This window comes from Stegostoma tigrinum, chromosome 33 (genome assembly GCF_030684315.1).
Source record: "Stegostoma tigrinum isolate sSteTig4 chromosome 33, sSteTig4.hap1, whole genome shotgun sequence".
NCBI lineage: Eukaryota > Metazoa > Chordata > Chondrichthyes > Orectolobiformes > Stegostomatidae > Stegostoma > Stegostoma tigrinum.
The window spans coordinates 22,945,847-22,970,847 of NC_081386.1; the positions used below are offsets into that span (position 1 = coordinate 22,945,847).

The 25,001-nt window shown below is 41.6% G+C and overlaps 1 protein-coding gene across 4 annotated transcripts in view; it reads right to left on the reverse strand.

The window, feature by feature from the left end:
• The window catches only part of LOC125467089 (uncharacterized), an 84,929-nt gene extending 64,819 nt beyond the window's left edge, over positions 1-20,110 (reverse strand). Inside the window, exons 1-8 of one of the 4 annotated variants that reach the window (XM_048562507.2) lie at positions 19,688-19,997; positions 18,000-18,956; positions 8,304-8,480; positions 7,136-7,251; positions 5,570-5,701; positions 4,071-4,227; positions 3,318-3,437; positions 1,025-1,142 (exon numbers count right to left, since the gene is read on the reverse strand). In XM_048562507.2, coding sequence (XP_048418464.2) covers positions 1,025-1,142; positions 3,318-3,437; positions 4,071-4,227; positions 5,570-5,701; positions 7,136-7,251; positions 8,304-8,480; positions 18,000-18,681 — 1,502 coding nt within the window. In that variant the 5' untranslated portion in view covers positions 18,682-18,956; positions 19,688-19,997. Of the gene's footprint in view, positions 1-1,024; positions 1,143-3,317; positions 3,438-4,070; positions 4,273-5,569; positions 5,702-7,135; positions 7,252-8,303; positions 8,481-17,999; positions 18,957-19,687 lie in introns of all 4 variants that reach the window. The other 3 variants (XM_048562505.2, XM_048562506.2, XM_048562508.2) reach the window with 3 other exon arrangements.
• Between the last annotated feature and the right edge of the window lie 4,891 nt (positions 20,111-25,001).

The following is a 25,001-nucleotide window of genomic DNA, read 5'->3' on the forward strand; positions in this document are numbered from 1 at the left end:
GCCACTGGCCAGGGGGTGATTGGAACTTGAGGTGGGGGAAGAGGGGTGTGGTAGATCAATACTTGTGTTGGGACCCGGGAGAAAACCAGACGGGTGTGTGGGTGGAAGTAAGGCTGTGGGATCGTGGGAGAACATAGAACATAGAACAGTCCAGCACAGTACAGGCCCTTCGCCCCACAATATTGTGCCAAACCTATTATCCTACTAAGATCAAACAACCCTGCATACCCTACATTTTACTATCCTCCATGTGCCTCTCCAAGAATTGTTTAAAAGTCTCTAAAGTATCTGACTCCACCACCACTGCCGGCAGCACATTCCACATGCCCACCACTCTCTGTGTGAAGAACCTACCTCTGACATCTCCCCTATACCGGCCTCCAATCACCCTAGAATTATGGCCCCTCGTAATACTCATTTCTGCCCTGGGAAAAAGTCTCTGACTGTCGAAGATGGTGAGTTGGGAGCCTGGGCTTTTCTTGTCAACTGTCCCCAGTCTCCACCCAGCTTCTGGACCCTCTTCCCTCCTCAATCCAGGGCACTCCTTCCCTGTCCTGCATACCCTCTCTCCACCTTTAGCCCCATTCCAAAATCGCGCCTGCTTCCCGGTGCATGCGCAGCAGTGCATTTGCATCACAACATCAGATGATGTAAATTGTACACGATGACGTACTGTGTTATGAATCGTGTGCATGTGGGTTCCCGAGTGAATGAACACACATAGCTGCTTGTGGTTGTGGGTGTCATCAAACACTGCCTTTTTGTAAAACCATGTTGACACTGCCTGACTGTTTTATGGTTTTCCAAATGTCCTTCTACTATTTCCTTAATAATAGATTGCAGCGTTTTCCCAATGGCAGATCATAGGCTAACTAATAGTTTCCCGCTTTCTGTCTCCCTCCTCTTCTGAACAGCCTTGATGAAATGATTGCTGAAATCAGCAGCCACAGGGGAGGAAAGCTATCACTTTCAGAGGAATTTTCTCCAGCTAATCACCAGGAAATCAAATACATTTGCAACTTACTGAGGCTCCTTTTGTAACATGTCCATCACAAGGGCTTTAAACTCAGCACTGTATTTATCAGTGATTGGAGCAAATTGGCCCTTCATGATTTTATTCACCACTGCTGGCAAATTAGTTCCTATAAAAGAAAAGGAAACAGTAAGACCATGGGCTTTGATGTGCCTTTTTCATATCCTCAATCCTGAGTTAACTGACCAGTGAACCTGCATTTGGTGAGATTATTAACCAAGATGCTGAATATTTTACAAGACTGCAAACAAAAAACACCTTTTGACAAAAAAGTCCCACAATGACTTGAGAATGATTGAAGATGTACAAAAAACAACATGCTTTATCGTAGAGATAGTAGGAACTGCAGATGCTGGAGAATCTGAGAGAACAAGGTGTAGATAATAAAATGTGAGGCTGGATGAACACAGCAGGCCCAGCAGCATCTCAGGAGCACAAAAGCTGACGTTTCGGGCCTAGACCCTTCATCAGAGAGGGGGATGGGGTGAGGGTTCTGGAATAAATAGGGAGAGAGGGGGAGGTGGACCGAAGATGGAGAGAAAAGAAGATAGGTGGAGGGGAGAGTATAGGTGGGGAGGTAGGGAGGGGATAGGTCAGTCCAGGGAAGACGGACAGGTCAAGGAGGTGGGATGAGGTTAGTAGGTAGGAGATGGAGGTGCGGCTTGGGGTGGGAGGAAGGGATGGGTGAGAGGAAGAACAGGTTAGGGAAGCAGAGACAGGTTGGACCGGTTTTGGGATGCAGTAGGTGGAGGGGGAGAGCTGGGCTGGTTGTGTGGTGCAGTGGGGGGAGGGGACGAACTGGGCTGGTTTTGGCATGCGGTGGGGAAAGGGGAGATTTTGAAGCTGGTGAGGTCCACATTGATACCATTGGGCTGCAGGGTTCCCAAGCGGAATATGAGTTGCTGTTCCTGCAACCTTCGGGTGGCATCATTGTGGCACTGCAGGAGGCCCATGATGGACATATCATCTAAAGAATGGGAGGGGGAGTGGAAATGGTTTGTGACTGGGAGGTGCAGTTGTTTATTGCGAACCGAGCGGAGGTGTTCTGTAAAGCGGTCCCCAAGCCTCTGCTTGGTTTCCCCAATGTAGAGGAAGCAACACCGGGTACAGTGGATGGAGTATACCACATTGGCAGATGTGCAGGTGAACCTCTGCTTAATATGGAAAGTCATCTTGGGGCCTGGGATAGGGGTGAGGGAGGAGGTGTGGGGACAAGTGTAGCATTTCCTGCGGTTGCAGGGGAAGGTGCCGGGTGTGGTGGGGTTGGAGGGCAGTGTGGAGCGAACAAGGGAGTCACGGAGAGAGTGGTCTCTCCGGAAAGCAGACAAGGGTGGGGATGGAAAAATGTCTTGGGTGGTGGGGTCGGATTGTAGATGGCGGAAGTGTCAGAGGATGATGCGTTGTATCTGGAGGTTGGTGGGGTGGTGTGTGAGTATCCGGAGGTTGGTGGGGTGAAAATTCTCTGAATTCAGAAAAGAATTCTCTGAATTCAGAAAGGAATTCTCTGAAGAAGGGTCTAGGCACGAAACATCAGCCTTCCTGCTCCTCTGATGCTGCTTGGCCTGCTGTGTTCATCCAGCTCTACACCTTGTTATCTCATGCTTTCTTATCATCTTCATCATCATGTTAACAGTAAAAACGATTCTGACACTTAAAATCTGAACTACAATATTAACAGTACCCTTCTAATGAATTTAGATCATATTTTTTCCCTCAGTTTCTTTGTTGGTACAGATCTTAATGGAGTTCCTCTGTCACGTTCTTGGGATATTCTTATAATGCGTTTCAATGTACGGAAAGATCAGGAGCACATCCAGGTACTAACATATCTATTTTCACCTCAACGTTCTCCAGGGTCCAACAGTGTTTTCATTGTTTTGTGGATGGCCAGGATATTTCCATATAATCATAGACTCCCTACAGTGTGGAAACAGGCCCTTCGGCCCAACAAATCCATACCGACATTCGTGGCATCCCACCCAGAACCATCTCCCTCTGACCCATCTAAGCCAGGAAAGGTTTGGAATGATCATAGAAATTTATCACAGAGATGTTTGGAATTGTTATGGATTGATAATCAACCTGCTCGACCACATTATGAATGGATCTTCCATGGTAATCCAGTCCTGAATGGGAATCAAACCCAGAGCCTCTAGCTCAGAAGCAGGGACACAAGTCACGGTGCCACAAGACCGCTGTATTCTGTAAGACCCGTGGTTTATTTTACCATATGGCAGCTATTGTTTTTTATTTCATTGAGTCATTATTTTCTCATATCTCTTACCTTCAAATGTGCGTTGACGGCATGCCATCTCGTAAAGAATACAACCAAGTGACCAGATATCTGATTTGTCATTGTAACATTTTCCCTCACATATCTCTGGGGAGATGTAAAAGGGAGTACCTACACAGAATAGAGTGTCAATTAGATAGACTGACCTGGCATCAGAGTCTTTAACATTTAAGTAACTGGGAGAGTTGTTCACTCCCGGAAGTGTGGTGACAAACAATCATATTAATGCAATACCTTCTACATACATGCCACCAATAGTCACTCACATTTGGTTTGAGCATTCTCCTGTGTGGCATGCTTTTTATTTCCTTGGACCTAATACACTGCCAAAGTATCATACTTAAAAGTCCAATGTTTCTTTATTTATACCTATTCACTTATCTGTTACTGGGGGTTACATCTCCCTGCAAAGCTCAAGATATTGCATGCCTTCAAGATGCCCATCCCTGCAGAACATTTGAGTTATTGCCAGACTTCAACATATATGTAAACATACCACATATATGCAAAACATTCTTTGTAATATCTCAGCACATATCACAACTAATTGCAGCCATCATTGCCCACCCCTTCTATATTGTCTCTATCTGCAATGTATTCCTATCGTACCTGTTTATCTCAACTCTTACCCGAGGCCAAATGCCCAACTCTTACCCACACTCTAATACCTATCCCATACCTTGTTGTACTCAAGCACACATTTACAACTTTCCTTGTCCACCAGTTGCTTGAAACAAAGCTCACCCAAGATTGTATGTGCTTCACTTCCTGTCGTCATCACCTTGGCCACCCCAAAATCACCAAGCTTCACTTCGCCTTTCTTGGTAAGGAAAAGGTTTGCTGTCTTGAGATCTCGGTGCAGCACGTTGTGTTTGTGGAGGTAAGAGATCGCGGCCACCATCTGATGAAAGAGATTCAGAATTTGCTGCTCTTCTAACTCCTGACCCTGAAGCAAAAAGGCATTTAACCTTCTCAGGATTGTGAAAGCATCCTTGCTACAGACTAAAGAATGCCACACCATAAGAGTTTGGCTCATCAAATCAGGTACTGTCAGCACGATGTGAATTCTGCTACAGTCTAGTGAGATTGAAGGGTGTTGTAGGGAGACACACCCTGACCCCAAAGCTTAGAAGTGAAAATCTAGGATCACTCTGATTAACTTAATTTCAACACAGTGTGGAGCTGGAGGAACACAGTAGGTCAAGCAGCATCAGAGGAACAGGAAAGTTGATGTTTCAGGTCAGGACCAATAAAGGCATTTCAAAATTAACTTGTGGAGAAATTAAAGCAAGGACCATGGAGATAATGAGCTGATATTTTCAGAAGGCTTGAGAATAGGCTCCATATGCATGGCAATACAATGAGCTAAATTAGAAACAGAAGGTAGTAGAAGTCAGACAGCGCTTTTGAACGAGGGACAATAGTGTAACTAGCTGGCTTTGATCTACATCCTGTGCTTTTTACACTGTCTAACAAAAGGCAGAGGGCATTAGTATCATACAGAACCTTCAATGAAGAGTGAGAAGGGTGACGTTAAAGTTGAATAAGTGCAGAATGGACAGTTCTGAGCTTTACTTAACCAGATGTTTTACCTTTGATGAATTCTCTCATTGTGACAGCTTGTCAAACGAGCAAATATCTCAAGTGTTCTCCAGAATCACTCTAGCAAAGGTAATTCAAACAGATCGCAGCAATTTTTCTGCACTTTATGATCAGTGCGTTTTACTTATTCTACATCACGATATTAGAAATGGCAGGAGGGTCCCAGGTGGACAAAGGAAGTGTTTCCACGATACCCTCAAGGCCTCACTGGTGAAGTGCAGCATTCTGACCAACAACTGGGAATCAGTGGCCCAAGGCCATCCAAAGTGAAGGAGCATCCGGGAAGGCATCAAGCACCTTGAGACATGTCTTCGAGTAAAAATGGAAGCCAGGAGAAGACAGCGAAAGGAGTGTGCTGCCATACCAACATCCCACACACCCCTTCCCATGACCACCAGCTGCCCCAAGTGAAACAGAGCCTGTGGTAGCCGCAACGGTCTGTACAGCAACCGAAGGACTCACCCTGAGAGTGGAAAAGAGTCATCTTCATCTGCAAGGGGCCACTGATGACATGACATCATGACACTGATCAAAACGAAACCAAAACTAATGCTCCTTCTCATTTACAAAAGCCTCCTTGAACTATTTATTTTGAGAAGTTTTCTCCTCACAACACCAAACCCAAGTATCTCCCTGTATACCTGCTGCGCCAAGTATTGTGCCAGTGTGCCCCCGTCTGCATACTCCATTTCAATCATCAGCACACCATCCTCTTCAAAGCTGTCATAGTAATTGATTATGTTGGGGTGGTCCAACATTGAAAGCACTTTCACCTACAGCAGAGGAGATACGAGAAAACAAAGCATCATCAGTTACATTATACACTGACTCATAAGGAGCCTGAGGGTTAAGAACTGCATATGTTCACCCACAAAGAACCATAGGTTCAGGGCAGGAGTTCTACACACTCAGTCCATAAAAGCTACATGGCCAAGGACTCACTGACAGAAAATCATATGGTCAGACCAATATTATGTTAAATGCAACAGGTTGAATTTTCCAGGCTATGTCATGTGATTTGGGGCAGGAAACTGTGGCTGTTACATTGGGATGGCACCTGACCCATACCTACCATCGAGGGTGTTTCCTGTGTGTAGGCGAGGACTCAGATCGACTGTCTGGGTTACACAGTCAGGTGGCTAATCAAATGCCCAATCATGTCCAGGACTGTGAGCACTGATGGAGTAGTTTCCTCTCGTGTGCAGAAGCTGCTATCACAATGAAAGGTCAGGAGGCCATTGGAACAAAAGGCTCCATGTTACAAAAGGAAGGGGGAGGGGGTAAGTGGGGCACTCAAGGCCCAGTCAACACACCTGCTTTGGGGTCTCCCTTCTTACTCTGAGAGGAATGCAATGGCTTCACCCCACTTCCCCCCTTCAGAACTTCTAATGCACGTGCATGCTTCCAAAGGAGCCTCTGTGTTGAGATGCTTTCTCAGCTTCCAACCTGGCTCAGCAGCACCCACTACTCCCTGTGGGATATTGAAGGTATGGAACTTCTGGTTCCCTGATAGGGCTGACAGCATTGGGAACTCATCCGGGACAGCGAATGCTGAGGTGGGAAGACCACCTCTGGGAAGGGTGCACCATTAGATGCACTCCGAAATTTGTGGGTTCCAGATCGCTGTTTAGACCAGATGATGCGCTTCTGAAGACTGTGAGAAAATCTGGTTCGATACTTTCTTCCCTGTCAGCTACTGGCCCAGCTCTTCTTCCTCTGAGCCATTGTGGGTTCAGGTCTAATTCCAGAACCTGCAAACAAAAAATCAAAACCTGACAAACCAGTGCAGTACTGAGGGTATTGACTGCGGTTGGCAACTTTCAGAAAAAATGTTAAACGGCAACCCCATCTGCCCTATCACAGGGACATAATGAGATCCTATATTGCAATGACTTTGAGGGAAAATGGGAGGAGGAATTGCCAGTGTCCTAATCAACGTTATCCTTCAATCAATTACCACAAAAGCAAACTAGTTGCTCGGTGTGTGCAAATCTGCAGCCATATTTCCTACATTGCAACGACACTTAAAAACATTTACAACTTTAATTCCATTTCAATCACATTAAAGTGCTTTGCAACATTCAGCAGCCGTAAAAGGTGCTATATTAATGGAAGTCTTTACATTGTTTTCAGCATGGTCCTTATCTCAGTAGCTTTATAACTGTATATGGCACAGTCAGTCAAATATACTGGCGCTAAATACAGACCTCATTCATTGCTCTCTGCCTCTCAATGTGGTTTAGTTCATGCATATTGATTTCCTTCAATATGACCAGTGAATCGTCATCCTTTTTCCGATATAGGACTGCAGTCCCATAGGCTCCTGCCAAGAAAAGGAAGGATCTATTTCATTTATTCACATGAAATATTTCAGTAACTCTGGAAAAGGACAAACATGGAGATTACACTGGAAAATTTCATCTGAAGGAAAAACGTAGTTTTGTCCCTGAAAGGATAGAGAGGAGTTTTCCAGCGATTACAGGGATGAGGGATTTTAGTTACAAGGGTGAGGATGGAGAAGCTGGGGTCATTTTCCTGGGAGGACCGGAGTTTGAAGGGAGATTTGATCGTGGTTTACAAGATTCCAACAGGTTTCGTAGGCAAAGATAAGCTGTTCCAATTAGCTGGTACCAGGACTACGGTGGGGATCTCATAGAAACCTATAAAATCTTGCTGGAATTGGACAGGCTAGATGCAGGAAGGATGTTCCCAATGTTGGGGAAATCCAGAACTAGGAATCACAGTCTAAGAATAAGGTGAAAGCTTTGGGGCCAGTTGTCTAGATATATTCTACAGTGAGCTGGACATGGCCCTTGCAGCTAAAGAGATCAAAGGGTGTGGACAGAAAGCGGAACTGGGATTACATGATCAGCCACGATCATACTGATGAGTATTGCAGGCTCGAGAGGCCGAATGGCCGAATCCTGCACCTAATTTCTATGTTTCTATACAGCATGTATTTCAAATCATGGGCAAGGGATGTGGGTGACAAGTAAGGAAGAACTTTTATGCACTGAGTCGGAATGAACTGTAATTCACTGCCAGTGAAGATGGTGGAAACCAGGAGGATGAATGATTTTCAAGGAAAAACAGATGATCATAGGGGAAGGGGGAAATGGGTAACTGATTGCATTTCTTAACAGGGAGCTGACACGGACATCCCTCTGTACCTTAGATAAACTCTCTATTACTCTACAATTAAACACTTAGTTGGCAATGAAGCTCAAATTTGGTAGAAGTAATTCTTCGGCGTCATGGATCTTTTTATCAAAAGTAAGTTTCATGTCAAATCGTTAGTGGCAGACACTTCTAAGGCCATTATTTCCTGGAGTATTGTGTTCCATTCAGTCATGCCTTCTTGTTCCCTGACCTCACCTTTTCCTACTATGTGTATCTTTTCAAACTCTGCCAATGTTTGCGGGTGTGGCCGCTTCAGTTTATCACTTTCACAGTAAAGATCTAACACGTGCATCTTTACCCCATCCAGCACCTGGTTTGGACCTGCCAGAAGCTGAGTGCCCAGCAGGTTTCTGGCCATGGTAACAGGAACACCTGCAAAAAGAGACTGTGGGTCAGGATTATGTCTCATTTTTACAAATATGAAGAGTTAGTAACACGGAGTGAAAATACATCCTGCACACCGCCTTCATCCCTTACATACACAAAACAAACTGATGAACATCAGCACATTTCCACGGATGATATAATAATGTAAGCCCTAACATCTAATCCAGGATAACAGAATTATTCAATTCCTACTTTAAAGAAATTCTAGGACACTACCAGATGGCTTACAAGATACTGTTCCCTTTTGTATCTGCAGTGACTTCTCCCAGTTACTGTCATTATTTGCTGTTTCAAGGCCACTAAGGGTATTCAAACAGGAGCATGCTACGTCTACCTTACAATGAGGTTACCTGTGCTGCTGCCATCTCCACTATTCATTTTGGAGGGAAAACACCTGGTGTCTGTTCCAGTCCACTTTGTTTGGACAATGGGACATATGCAGATAGGGTGAGAGGGAGAACTATGTTTCACATGTACTTTTACTCAGCAGTCATTGAACTAAGCACACTATGGTCTGAAATCACTAATTGCAGCAGCATGAAGCCAACAATGTAACTATGAAACTGAAGAGCACTAAGGACTTGTAATTAAGTTACAATGTTACATTTACAGGATCACACCATTATTTAGAAAATAAAATCAATAGTATATTGCATCCTTTTGATTACCGTGAACGGGTCTAGATCTAGAACAGGTCAGAAGCATATCTATCGTAATAATAATTTAATAAGAAAATAAATTATTTTCAATAAAGGTCAGTGCCTAATTTGTTAATGAACATCAGCTTTTTTTTCCTAAAATTAGGATTGAATGCCATTTTACTTTTATTCTGCTCGGATCTTATACATTTCAATCAATTTACTTCACTCTGCTAAACTCCAGTGGAAACAAGTCCAGTCGAATAAATCATTCCTCACAAGCCAGCACACTCATTCTATGCATCAATCAGCCTGCAGCTCTGTCAGTTTGCTCAGGACTACTTCCCTGGTGAGTGAAACATGATCAAACCAGCAATGATCTTATTGAATAGTGGAACAAGTCTGAGGAGTTGAATGCTACACGTAAACTTTGTACGTTTATCCAGAAAATATAACTGTGCACACATTAACAAAATCCAATTAGGTTTAATTGTTGATAAATAAATAGAATGTAATCTGAAATTATTTAGACTTCCATTTCTTCCCATGATTAAGTTGTCCAGATGCTAAGGAATAACTTTCTCCGAAACACATGTACACATATAAGTGGAATGACCAAGGCAAATTTTACTTCAATATGGTTCTATATCCAGTACTGTTTAGACAGATATCAATCTGGAACACCTCGTTAAAATTCATAGCAAGAACAAAATGAACTGGAACCAATGGTCCAATTTGCAAGGTCATTGGCTTCTTAGAATTGAAACTGTTCACTTTTATATTAAAATGAATGATCTGATCTTTGTTTCTCCCTCCCGGTTCCTTCTCCTCTTTCTCAAAGGTGCTGTCAAGTAATTATCTGCAATGATGGTTCTGTGAAATGAGCCTTTGGTAATGTATCACCCCAATCACGACTACTTTGATTGGCTCCAGGCATTCCTGACCTTCTGCAAATTCCAGGGTTCAGGAAGCATTCTGTAAGATGGATGCACACTCCCAGCAGCAAAGTAGCTGGGATTCCTTCAATGTAGGCAATGTGAAATCAGGAAAGCAAGTATGTTGCTAGAGAGGCGTACTAACAGGTCTGGACTACAAGGACAATTGCTTTTAAAATGTCCAGTGATTTTCCAGAATGGTTGGCATCCATAAGGAAACAATTGCTTCACAAGAGTAGCCTCAGGAAACCAGCCTTTTAGGAGACAGAAGGTCTCATGTCTATCAGCATATAAATCTGGCAAGAACAGGTACTCCTGCTTAATGTGTCAGTACACGTTAATAGGACACATTACCCTGGATGCCATCTGCTCCTATTTCTCTGATAGCCACAGTGGGGGTCCACTTAGGAAGTGTCTAGTCTGGAAGCCCAGTGATCTCAAAACATGCAGAGACATGGCATAAATAATTCCACTCAATGGCCCATCACCACTAACTCTAATATCATTTCCAAACATCAGTAAATGATACGGTTATGCAGTCTGTCTCTGTGCTGAAAGTAACAATGTACTTGCAATTTTCTGCTGGGTGGGGAGGAGGAGCTTATGAACAACAGGGTGTTCATATCAAGGTCCAGAAAAATTAGCTTGCCACATTGTCAGAATAAACTAAATTCAGGTAAGAGATTCATTGCCTTTCAGTTAAGTGTTGAAGATTTTTTTTGTCAATTTGCAGCTTTACGCAGAACTTTTAATATTGCCTGGAGGTTGGCTGATATTTCCTGTGGCAGTAACTGGTTCAATTGCCCTATTGCCCTGGTGACCTTCAATACATGCTGCATGTCAAACCTGGGCTGTTCCTGCCTCTAAGACCTACTGTCTCACCAAGGATGGCTTTCAACTGCTCAGATTTGCAAGCTTTCCCAATGTCTGCATGAGTTTCCTCAAGGTGCTCCAGTTTCCCCCAGCACCACAGTCCAAAGATGTGCAGGTTAGGTGAACTGTCAATTATAGCCCATAATGTCCAGGGATGTGCCATGGAATAACGATGAAAAATGCAGGGTTTCGGGGACAGGTTAAGGAGGGTGGGTCTGAATGTGATGGTCTTCAAAAGGTTGATGTGACTCGATGGGTCGAATGGCCTGCTTCCATTCTATGATAACCATTAATGAGCTTCCTTGTGGGTTTTCTTTCTCACAAGGGGATTTTTCAAACTGGCATCCATCCCTCACTGCAGACAGTGTAGCCTCACAGCCTGCCAGTAATGGTCCAATGAGAACTCTCTCTGCGCCTAATTTTAATCATCAGAGACATGGAGATGCCTAATAACGCTAAGGAGTTACTTAACGAGATGCAAAGATTGAAATCATAATTCAGCTGAATGCAGCAGGTGCTCTGGGAATAACATCACAACTCTTTCAACAGCTCACAGTGCAATGGGAATAATCATTAGCTTTAGCCAATAATTTATTGCCAGAGCATGTTGAAACAGAATTGATTTTGGGTTTATCCCACCACTGATAATGAAAGTGAACGTGCGGGAGGTCTGCTAATAGCATGAAGTATTTCTTAGGCTTTACCATCTTGGCCATTTAAGCAATATTAATCAACTGAGAACTGCAGCTATAAATTTTACTTCAATGCTAAAAATTAATTGAACAGTAAATACATATTAAGACTATCAGCATTAATACTATAGCATAGGGAAATTCTATAAGTGCTATCAATTATCTCACTGACCTGCAAAACTTCTATTTTGCACCATTTGGCAAATCATGCTTCACGCCACACAAGGTCAGAAGGGTCCCCAGCAATGAATTCAGGCTACATTTGTCCTACCACAACTTATCAGTGCAAGGCAAAATCACAAATCTAATGTAAATATACTCTATTGTCACAGATTTGTGAGGAGTTTAAATGGACAGCTTCTCACATAGATAAATATGTCTCTGCTTATGATACGTAATTAACATTACTGCATAATGAGCTCCAATTTTTGGGAGTTTATTGCAGTTGAGGAAAACATTAACAGCTTGTTTGGTAAAAACCAGTTAGCTATTTCCTTTATGAATGCTGGTGTTAATTATTGCTCTGAGGTCTGATTCTCCAGGTAAATAATTAAAGGATTCCTCAGTGTAATAATTTATGAGTTTCTCCTGCTTGTATAGCTGGCTAAATTCTGGAAAAAAGCTTTGACTCCAAAATATATAAAGACTAGCAAAATCAGACTACTGAAACATAGGCAGCCATAAAGAATTGCTGTAATGAAATAAAAGTAGAAATTGATGGAAATGCTTAGCAGGAAAGGCAGATTCTGTAGGTGGAAAAAAAAGTAATGTTGCAGGAGTGTAATCTTTTAGCAGAGCCCTGATAAATCACAGATCATTAACTCTCCTTTTCTCTTCACAGATGCTACCTGGCCTGTCGTTATTTCCAACATGCTCTACTTTTAGCTTGACAACAAAATGTGAGGCTGGATGAACACAGCAGGCCAAGCAGCATCTCAGGAGCACAAAAGCTGACGTTTCGGGTCTAGGCCCGAAACGTCAGCTTTTGTGCTCCTGAGATGCTGCTTGGCCTGCTGTGTTCATCCAGCTTCACATTTTGTTGTCTTGGATTCTCCAGCATCTGCAGTTCCCATTATCTCTGATACTATTTTAGCCTCACTGCGAAGCCTCTTCCAGGGATGCCTAACCTGAAGAAGTTACCCTCCTCCCTCCGGACCAACCTCAGGGGTCTAGGCCCGAAACGTCAGCTTTTGTGCTCCTGAGATGCTGCTTGGCCTGCTGTGTTCATCTAGCTTCACATTTTGTTGTCTTGGATTCTCCAGCATCTGCAGTTCCCATTATCTCTGATACTATTTTAACCTCACTGCGAAGCCTCTTCCAGGGATGCCTAACCTGAAGAAGTTACCCTCCGGACCAACCTCAGGGGTCTAGGCCCGAAACGTCAGCTTTTGTGCTCCTGAGATGCTGCTTGGCCTGCTGTGTTCATCCAGCCTCACATTTTGTTGTCTTGGATTCTCCAGCATCTGCAGTTCCCATTATCTCTGATACTACTTTTAGCTTGGATTTCCAGCTTTCTGCAGTATTTTGCTGATATGACGCTGCAGTGAGAGTCTTGAATCCACAATAATCTTGTCTGTTGTAAAGTTCTGTTCACTACTGTTATTCTTTGTACGAATTCCTATAACGGTAGTATAATTGGGTGTATAACTGGGGCAGCACGGTGGCTCAGTGGTTAGCACTGCTGCCTCACAGGGACCTGGGTTCAATTCCACCCTCAGCGACTGTGTGTGTGCAGTTTGCATATTCTCCCCATGTCTGTGTGGGTTTCCTCCCACAGTCCAAAGATGTGCAGGTTAGATGGACTGGCCATGTTAAGTTGCCCATAGAGCTCATGGATGTTTAGGTTAGGTGGATTAGACATAGGAAAATGCAGGGGTAGGGGAATGGGTCTGGCTGGGATGCTGTTCGGAGAGGCAGTGTGGACTTGTTGGGCTGAACGGCCTGTTTCTGCACTGTAGGAATTCCATGAATTTTGGTGTTAGAAGTGGGATGTTTATCTAGAATAGAATGAGTGACTTGGGTAATTAAGCTTCCTTTAGCCAAAGTGTTGAAAGTAAACAGTGTGCAGCCAATGGGACTGCAGGTAATGCAATGGAGGAACGCGAAGTAGCTAGTAGACCCAACACCATACCTAATCTTGATTTTTTGGATTAAAGGGGAAGAAAAGGTAGGACCCAATTTCCATCCGCTGCAGTGAATACTCCAACTGGCTAGCTATGTCAATCAATGTTGCGGGCACATAATGTGGCAGGGGGCTAGCAGATGAAGAAGTGTTTCAGAGATAGTAGGAACTGCAGGTGCTGGAGAATCTAAGATAACAAGGTATAGAACTGGATGAACACAGCAGGACAAGCAGTATCAGAGGAGCAGGAAGGCTGACATTTCGGGCCTAGACCTTTCTTCAGAAAGGGTCTACGAAGGGTCTAGGCCCGAAACATCAGCCTTCCTGCTCCTCTGATGTTGCTTGGCCTGCTGTGTTCATCCAGCTCTACATCTTGTCATCTCAGACAAAGAAGTGTGATGGGCTACAGAGATAAACAGAAGAACTGTGGAGAAGGCCAGAAGAGCTAAAACGAGAAAAGCCATGACTTATGTTTGTTATTTATTCAGCCAGACTTTGATAGAATGTTTAGAATTGATAGTGTACTCGGGTACATGAAGAAATAATGCGCAAGCATGAGTGGCAGTGAGAAGAAGACTATGTCAGGTTTGAAGCCGCACTGTAACAAAAGGGCACGAATCAATAGCAATCATTAGGGAAGTGGCTCCAATGATTGGCATCAGATATAATAACTAATGACTAACTGATGACAATTTCCTCAAATAACTCAGAAGTCAAAATTATTCATGTTAACAATGGAATATAGCCCAATGTTTTATTAAAATATCAGCAAGGTGTTTGTTGGAGAAGAAACTTATCAGATTGTCCTGGCACTCATCAGGGTCTGTGATGACTGAAAGCGTACTGCACATTCTACACAGAGTGAATGAAAGATCCTACACTGAGTGAAGAAGTAACTGAATAGGTGTGCCAATCCTTCAGTTAGCCACTGAAGTTAATTTCAGATGAACACAAAATATATCCAGACCTACAGAAGTCTCTTAACTGGCTGATTGACAAAAAAAATTACATTTTTAGTAAAACTGAATAAAAAATAATCTTTACACATTATAAAATGAAGAATGAGGCAGAAGGCCAAACTGGTCATGAGATGCAAGTGAACAAATCATTAACAATGTACCAATTAAAAATACTAACAAAACAAGGGGAAATAGAAATCAAAAGTAATGAATTGATAAGAAACATGCACAGTGTTATTTGTATGTGAATTGTATTTGATTATACATGTGCATAGGGCATTAACTTGAGTTTTCACTTGAACACATGGTAGTAGTGTCCATACCTCTGGGTCAGAAGGTCTGGTATCATGTCCAACCTGCCTCAAGGGTTGTTGTGATGCAGTGGTGGTATCCCTACCTCTGGGCTAGAAGACCTGGGTTCAACATGCATCTCAGGATGTGACTGCCACAAAGGTATGCCATTACACATCCAAAAAAGTTGACATAGATTTTTTTATATAGATACCATGCCCCTTTAAGAGTTCATTTATCAGTTAATTTACAGTGTGTAAATGATTTTCATGTTGGTTTCACGAAAGTGGGAGTTGCGAGACTTGAGTAAGGAAATTTACATCTGTAATATATCACCATTCAATTAATGTAAGACTGAGTAAAGACTAGGTCCAGCTTCATCCTTCAACTAGCTTTCCAGACCACAACATATGGATCCTGCTTAGGCAACACTGATGTAAGGCTCACAGTCCTGATCTCTCTGCAATAAAAGAGGACATAAAAACAGGAAACATTGGAAGATTATAGTCATCTAGAATGATTGAAGAGGACAGAGATTTGTTATTTTGAAAAGCCAAGACTTAGATGTGACCTAATAGAACCGATTAATACTAGAATAGGTTTGAGAGTTAGCTGTGAAGAAAAGTCCAAAACTATGGGTTATGAGCTTAAACTATTTACCCATAAATCCATTGGTCAAATAACAAGAAATCTCTTTACTCCAAGTAGAAAGTATGTGGAACTGTAATGGTGAGGCAAGCAGCTTACATTTTTCAAAAAGAAACTGAACAAGTACATGAAAGCAAATGGAATAGAAAAATAAGTTGCAAAGCTGAAGTGAGATCGATAGAATAGGAGAAGGCTCATAGACTGTACAAACTGCAGCAGAATAATTGGGCTGAACAGCCTATTCTTGTGCTGTACATTCTACATAATTTTACTTAAAACTTGAATTCTGTCATATATTTTAATGACTGGTTGTGGATGGATTTACAATTTATTTAGTTGATAACCCCTAGAAGAGTTGACAATATTAAGGTAGTTTAGCTGAATCACTATAAATCACATCCAAAAATATTGGAATCAGGACCAAGTGGATCCATTGACTATGACAACCTTGTTTGGGGTTGTTAACTTGGGACAATCAGGGAGCCCAGGCTGACAGACATAAACAGGAGATTCAGAAGGACTCCTCAGTCCAGGGATTGGCATTGAGCTGGCTGGTCAGCGCTCATGTACTGTGCACATGTAAATAAAGGGTCACTTAGTGATGGGATACCAGCCTCTGTGCAGTTATTTCAATACCCAACTTGTTAGTCACAGTCAGGTGTGGCGTAGAAGGGGAAGAAAAGTTAATTTGATGTCAAATAAAAATTCATTCTTAGTTGGAAGGTCACATTTTAGTATCATCAGCAGTGGTCAATAAAGTCACATTATGGGTTGGAATTGTAGTTTCAGGTCCTCAGTTTGTCTGAAAACGTTAATATCTCAAACATATACATCCTAAAAAGTAGAAGTAAATGCATATGTGACTTTTTTTTCAGAAAGCAGATTTTTCATTTAGTCATTTACAAAAACTTAGAATTTAAAAAAGCTAAAGACTCAAAAGCTGGCCTGTCCAAATCCAGGCACATGGTAATTCTAGTGCTGAAAATTTAAAAAATATCATTCTGAAATAAATGATGGGGAAATAAGCTCAGTTTTTACATGTGAGAACATTTTGGGACTGTAATTTAAGTCATTAAGAAACAAAAATGAGAAGCATGAGCTCTGTTGAAGAGTCATCTTGACTCGAAATGTTAGCTTGTTTTCTCTCCATGGATGCAGCCTGTCCCGCTGTGATCTCCAGTATTTTTTTTGTTTTCAGTAATAAGCACAAGGTTCATGTTGAAAAGGAACATTACTGAATAAGGCATACCACGAATATTAACTTAAAACAAAAACTGGTGTGATTAAGCATCTGAAGGGTCTAGGCCCGAAACGTCAGCTTTTGTGCTCCTGAGATGCTGCTTGGCCTGCTGTGTTCATCCAGCCTCACATTTTATTATCTTGGAATCTCCAGCATCTGCAGTTCCCATTATCTCTGATTAAGCATCTTGTATTGTCTTACATTTGGGAAGGCTGACATTGTGAGTTTGTCATTTCACTTGCAAAGCAGTCATGTCTGATGAATTATAGCTGTTCAATCCAATAAAAAATATTATCTCTTGATTCCTGCCACCTTTAACTAAAAGAAACCTTCAGCCCTACTCAGTGATATTCTGGTAAAACTTCCACATTCACCTTATATTCAGATGGCGCCCAGAGAGCCATGAAAGCTGTTTTTTATATTCAGTGAATGGATAACTTCCAAGATTGTTCTACTCATCTAAAACTCACAGCTCCCAATATTCCAACGGGACAGCTAGCATGTATCTTCCATTCCCTTATATCTTTTGAGAAGGCAAAATAAATTAAAGGCAGATAGGATTTATATATGGAACATATCATGTCAAAGCTCTTATATTGGGTTTCATCAAAAATATTGATATGGTTCAACTTTACAACAAATGGAAGATTCTCCTTGGACAACTGTGGATCAACTACAGGAAAATTAAAAATAATTCCTTATTTGTAAAAAACTAATTGGATACGGTTGTGAAGAGAGAAAATTTGCAGGATTACAGAAAAAGTGCAGAGGGTGGAGTGAGACTCGCTCTTACAGAGGGCCATCATGGAAACAAGACAAATAGCCTCCTTCTGTGTTGCAGTTATTACTCTATATGTCTTTCATGCTTCTTCCATTAAACATGGCTGACCACAAGGATTACAGTCTGCCATTGGAGTACTGGTAAGATTTACAGGCTGATAGCCAATCCCCTTGACCATGTTGTGAACACACTTTCTGGGGTCATTGAGTCTTGCTACAGGACTTGAACTCAGAGGCAAGAACATATTTCACTCTGCCACAGAGACGTCCTATTCTAGGACCAGTATAATCTGCAAATATTAAACATTATTATAGCTACAATGTACCTGTCACAGTTTTCAATTCCCTCTTGATCGCCTCCAGGTCAGCAGTCGCTAAAGCAGTACAACCCAGAAAATCCATGCTGGCATTTGATTTCTCTACATCCAAATGCCAGGTCACCAGGTTATTGAAAAACCTGCGCAGGGCCATATGATCATGCACTGAAGCTGGTGTAAGTGTCTGGGTTTCTCCAGCACCACAGATGTGAACTGCATCTTGTTGATTATGGAGAATGAAGGCGATGGATATGACTTTCTTTCCACTTAAAGCCTCAGCAATCTGCGCTAGGATAGAGTCCAGTGTGGAGGACTCATATACGTAATTCACTACAGTCACGTGTGGCCACGACACCTCTGTAACATCAGAACAAAGTTTAACTTTATCACAGATTATTAAAAGCCTTGGGGTGGATAAACCATGTGTGAAATCCAATGCAGCAGGGCTTTGTCTCTCTGTGCCATTTCCTTCAGTTATCTGTGGATCGGAGTAATCTCCCCCTTGGTTAGATCTGACGTTGGGTGTCTGCCCTACTTCAGGCCTACCTGTATTCTTTCTTCTTTTCAGCTCCTTTGAACTATTTGAACATAGCTCAATCTTGTTATCAGATGAATCTGAAATAACTCCACTGTCTGTCTGCATTGAAGATCTCCTGATGTTGTGGCCAAGATTGATGACAGTACCACTCATTTTGGATTATTAAGCAGTGCCTGATGGTTTACTGATATTTCTGAAGGGGATTTCTGTGTAGATTTGAATGGTGCATCACCACAATGTATCATCTTCCAAGTTTTAGGATGACCATTCAAACAGTAATCCTGGATGTTGTGCTGTGAAATGTCAACTGTTTTTTAAATCCTTCCTGAAGTCATTAGCAATAGCATTTTCATCTCCAGTGTGGGTTGTGAACTGTACAAAGCTTCTACTGTTTCATTTGCTGCTGGGACATCAAAATATTCTCTAAGCTGGGGACAGAATGAAAGAAAAACAGCTTTTCTCTTCTGTCAAAAGGAAACACCTTTTCCATTAAGAAAAAAAATTAATAAATTTAGAATTTCAGACCTGCTGAAGGTTGCTTTAATAGGTTAAATGTATCTTCAAACATACCCTCAGAAAATAAAATCAGCTTTTTGTAAAGCGTTCAATTTTCAACTGAAATAATTTTACACACTTTAATATCTCGGAAAAGTGGAAAATGTGAGAAAAGCAACGTACAACCGAGACATTGTCAACTCTATGATATCTTTGTGTTAGTTGAAGACCAGAACTAAAACTATTCAACGATGAGGAACACCTGAAGATGCTGAGGCTTTTTACTCATTGAAAGACAAAGCTCACCGAATAGAAGATTTGAAAAACATCAAGGATTTCAATAGGGGCGGCATCGGGAAGATTCAAACAACCTTCAAAGCGATCTGAAAACCAAGGGCCACAAACATAAGACAGTCGCGAATAAATCGAACGGGGAATTCACAAGAAATCTAGCCCAGAGGATAGTTAGACCTGGGGTACAGCTGGGGAAGTGAAAGTAAATATCAAAGGTAAAAAGAATCGAGATAAGGGTACGAGGGAGGAAATGGATGGAAAAAAATAATGATTGGACCAGATTTAATGTGGGAGGAGTCTCATGCGCAGAATATTCGCAGACCTACACCAAGTGCCCCCAATCGAGGACATGCTGAAAGTTGATATCTACCCCGGTGTTCTTTTAACACTTGCTCTCTCCTTCAGCAGTAGGTTTCTCCGGAAGCTGTCCACATCTTGCTAGTCAATGCTCCAGCCAAGTATGAAACAGTCCGTTCCACAATTTCTAATGTGAAGCACTATCCGGTACTAAATAACTCAGAGCTTTGCTGAGGTATTTTGCGACTTTTTTTTCACTCTAACCTTGCAGTGCACCGACTTTCAACTTCGTGTTCTTGCTGTCAGCACTCGCCAGTCCTCTTTCCGCCGCTTCTTCCTGGAAAACAAGAAATGCACTTAGCAAGTACATGTCACCCATTGCATTCCTCTCCCTTCTTCTTTGTTTTCTTCCTCGACAACTCCGGGGGAGCTGTCCTGAATTGGGAGTGGGAAGGAAACAAGAGAGCTGTCCCTGTCGTCAGGAGAACTGCAGCCGAAAGCGTCTCCCGTTGCTATTGGAAACCAACCCAGGGCTGAGCGCTGCTGTCAATCACAGTCTGGAGGGTGGGGACTGTGCAGGGATTGATACATTGGGCTCTGAAGAGCAGCTACATTTTAGAGCCCTGCCCAAATGCTACCTCCGTTCCTCCCCGAGATACCCCTAACTTTGGAGGCACAGACAGAAAACTTCAGGAATTCTTTCAGCAAGTAACAAAAAGTGCCCAGCGAGGAATGAGCTTTTTCAATAAGAGTCAGATTTGACAGGGAAGAGAGGAAACCATCTAGTTATAATGAACAAAAACAAAGTTGCTGGAAAAGCTGAGCAGGTCTGGCAGTATCTGTGAAGGAAAAAAAAAGTTGACGTTTCGGGTCCGATGACCCTTCCTCAGAACCGAACCTAAAACGTTAACAAGGTGCAGAGCTGAAGGAACACAGCAGGCCAAGCAGTATCAGAGGAACAGAAAGGCTGACGTTTTGGGCCTTACCTCTTAAACGTCAGCCTTCCTGCTCCTCTGATGCTGCTTGTCCTGCTGTGTTCCTCCAGCTCTACACTTTGTTATCTCAGATTTTCCAGAATCTGCAGTTCCTGCTATCCCTAAAACGTTAACTCTTTTTTCCCTTCACAGATGCTGCCAGACCTGCTGAGCTTTTCCACCAAATTTGTTTTTGTTCCTGATTCGCAACATCCACAGTTCTTTCTGTTTTCACCTAGTTATAACGTTGTTGTGAAAAGCATAGGAGTCCAACAAAAACATAAATTGGAAGATGGGATAACACGGTGTAGAGCTGGATGAACACAGCAGGCCAGGCAGCATCAGAGGAGCAGGAAAGCTGATGTTTCGGGTTGGGACCCTTCTTCAGAAATAGGGAGATGGCTTTGGTTTATTAAAAAATTGACTGGAGGCAATAATATGAAGTAGGAATACTTTGATGACTGGCAATAGGTTTGAGCCTTTGCAGGTTAATATCTAACTTGTTTCCTTACCTCACAGTCTCACCACCCCAAATAGATTATCGAATCAGGAAATGATTGGTATGAATGATGACTGGGAGTTAAAGCAGTGTTTGTGTGTGAGGTAATTCAGTTAGTTCAATGGAAAAGCCTATCAATTAAATGGGCTGGTTGTGTAAATCCAAAGCTCAATAATCTCCCATCTAAGGAAAGACTAGGCCTTTTACAGCACAAAGTGGTTGACACCGAATGGAATACTTTTGAAGGGTGCTGTTGTAATGGCTGTATTGTGAGAATCCTGCTCAAAAGCGGTAGTGTAATAATGAACAGATATTCTGTTTTTTTGATGTTGTTTGACAGATAAATACGGGCTAGGACACCAGGGATAACTCCTTTATGATAGTCTTCTTCAAAACAGAGCACTGGATATTTTATATCCAACCAAGAAGGTAAAGACAAAGCTCTGTTTAAAGTCTCATTCAAAAGATGACATGGAACTCTGGGTGTAGAGCAATTCCTTAGGATGCTTTGAATGCTTATTGAAACTCTGGGGTGGGAACTGAAGTTGAAACCTTGTGATTCAGAAGTGAAAGTCCTCCATCTGGATGTCTGTGCCAGTGATAGGGAGCATTTATTTTGGGGACAGGAATTATTTCGAAATATTTTTAGTTTGCCCTCTCAGATCTTGGCAATTCTATCAAATATTCGGGTGCAAGGTTATGGTTAATTGTGACATAACCCTTATTTCTGAAAGGAGTCGAATTCCAACTGTTGCTGTAAATAAGTTCTTCTGTTGCATTTGGAAATATGTTCCATCAGTAAAGAACTAATTGGGTTGAGTCTAAGTTTGACAGCATCGTTCTTTCCTATGGTGATAAATGTTGTCTTTTGGATCCAGTTAATCATCCAAAATACACAGTTTATGAGTGACCTATGTATTTTGTACCTTTTGGTGAACAACAATTGTGAGCATTATTGCTTTCTTCTCTCAAGACAGTGTTAGACTGAAATTATAGTTCAGAAATGTAATGATAGTCCCCACTGTCCTGATATGGTATTTATGCCACATAAATCTCAAACCACTGTTACTTCAGCTAAATCAATTTGCATTTCACTCTATTCAATTCTCCATTATCTATTTATTTACTCATATAATAATGTCCTGAAAAATATGTTTGACCAATGATCAATCTTCCTTAAGCCACAGCACAGTCATAATGGTGAGATACTGAGATACTGTTCATTATTTTCCTTCGTTGAAAAGTTTAGAACCGGAGCACATATTCTCAGGAAAAGAGGCTTGGCATGAGTTTGCATCCAAAGGGTGTTTTACTTGATGAGGCAATTCTCATGCTCTTTCCTGTAATATAAAAGCTGGGTGTGGATACCATGGTATTGAATAAATTCAGCAGAAATTTATTACAAAGCCACATTCCTCTGACACTTAATTGACTGGGGGGAAATAGTAAGCTACTAGGTTACAACAGTGGGGCATGTTTTCAGACGAGTATGAGGCTTCAAGTGGTCTGAGTCAATATGGAGTATGAGTTCTTGATACCCTCAGCTTACATGTTATGATGCAGTAATGATATTATGAGCATATCTCTTTAAAGTATATTGACATACTTACTATAAGACGTAACACAACAGATGTAAATTACTGTTTATAGGCGTATTTTGCCAATTCAATTATGAAACAAACAGATAAGCTAATAATTCAACCCTCAATGTAATGCTTCGGAGATTTAACAATTCATACTGATCTGGGGATTGTATGTCCATATGGAATGGTATATGATGCTCAGTGTCACACTTGGTTGACAACTTGGTTGCATTGCTGCTGCTTGTTGTCATCCAACATCACCACGTAATAATCACCCTCGATGCTCTTCCTTACTCTTCATGTATGATTAGTCTACAATATATCAGTCTGAGCTGATTTCTATTCCTTTGCAAAGTAGCACCATGAGCAGGTAGCCTGAAGATGGGTCACTGCAATTGAAATGTTAACTTTGTTTTCTCTCCACAGATGCTGCCACACCTGCTGAGTTTTATCAGCAATTTCTGTGTTTGCACCACGATGAGCAATAATATTGTATGATCTGGGCTTGTTATATATTTTAGAAACTGTTGCTTGTAACTAAGTATTCATATTTGTATTTCTAAGTCACACGCTCTGCCTAGAGTACAGCTTTGGTATTGCTATATCTACTCGCCCATTGTGTATCTGTTCAATTTGCCTCCACCTTAAAAATTTCCTGTACCTTGGGATGCCTAAATAATTGATGGCTGGGCAAAGTCATTTGCACTTGCCTTCTGCACATAACTTGTGCTTGCAATGACTATCCCTTCTCCACTGACATTGAAGGAAAGTGCAGCAATATGATGTGGAAGTGTTGATTTGTTGCTTGCCATTCCATGATAATTGATTTGATAGTACATAGCGTATGTTCTGCTGGACTGTTTGAATATGGAGAGTGGGGTGACTCTTCACTTAGTATACAGGTCTTAAAATAGTTTGCCAGTGTACTGCATTTATTGTGAAACACTGTCTGATCTGTGATGCTGAATAAACTGAAAATGGCCCTTGTCGTGTCAACAATAAATGTGCTTGTTACATTCCTGAGTCATTGAACAATACAAAATCTACAGAAGTAATCGCAAGGTGTAATCTACCCAATGCACTGTAAATAGATTTGTTGTTATTTTCATCCAAGCAGTGGAAGGAACATAGTATGGGTTTAGAAGCTTTCTCGTTTATTGCGGTTATGTTAGACATGCATCACATGCATATATGAATAATTGAATATCCGATTAATCGCTGCCCAGTCCCCCAATGCAGAGATTCATGTGATATTTATATGGTGTAACACGGACACGATATCTTGGCTTTTGCTAGTAAGACTTGTTTCCCCTTGAGATGACCAGTCATGGCATACCAAGTTTATCTTTATAGGCAAAATGAACAATTCTTCTCAGGTATTTCTTTAAAAACATCAGTGCAGGATAATGACCTTTTGCATCCGTCGTATTTGCCCACCATTGCAAGCTGTCTTCCCAGTGGCATTAGCCAAATATCTTTGACTTCATAGTTATCAGCATCGCTACTGGTACCTGGCTTATATTCCCACTTCAAAGTCCATTTCTTTGTTGATCATTGTTTGAGATCTGTGCATACCAGTAGTGCTACCACTACTGCACTGTTGGCATCTACAAGATCGAAGACTGTAGGAAGCCAAGAGGAGCTGGCATATTGACACTGCATGGAGCTGTAATTAACAATACTCCAACAGCTTCATGGTTACTTTTGTAACATATCATTTCTTTTTGTGCTTGCTCACATTCAGAACTGGCAATTTAATTACCACAAACAATGACGAGTTTCCTGTTTCTTTATTTGGCAGCAGAAGTGAGTGAATGCTTGGCTAGAAATGGCTCTATTTCTGATATTAACCAGATGGAAACATCTTGAAAGAGTGAGCAATGGGGAACTAATTTTTTCAGAAAAGATTTAATCGTATTTCATGTCTACGTTTTTATCAAGCAATTTCTTTTTGGAAAACCAGGATACAATGGAATAAAATGTTTGAAATTAATCTTATTTTTCTTGTAACTTTAGCTATTAGAAGCACTCCATGATTTACTACCTTCTGTAATCTGTAGTATAGTTTGATAGCTTGAGTTATGAGCATTGAAAAATAGGTGACTGTAAATTGTTATGCCTTTGTGTAATGTGCATAAACAGAAATGATTTGATCTTTTAAAAATGGGCTGCCAATTTTGAATGTAATGTTATGGGTTTGCCATATATAAATGTGTATGACAAGACTGTAGCTGAGTTTCATGTTTTGGTTAACAACCAATTGCCATCTTCTAATGCATTACACAAAATAGAATGAAAAATAATACTCCTCTCCAGCACCACAAACAAACT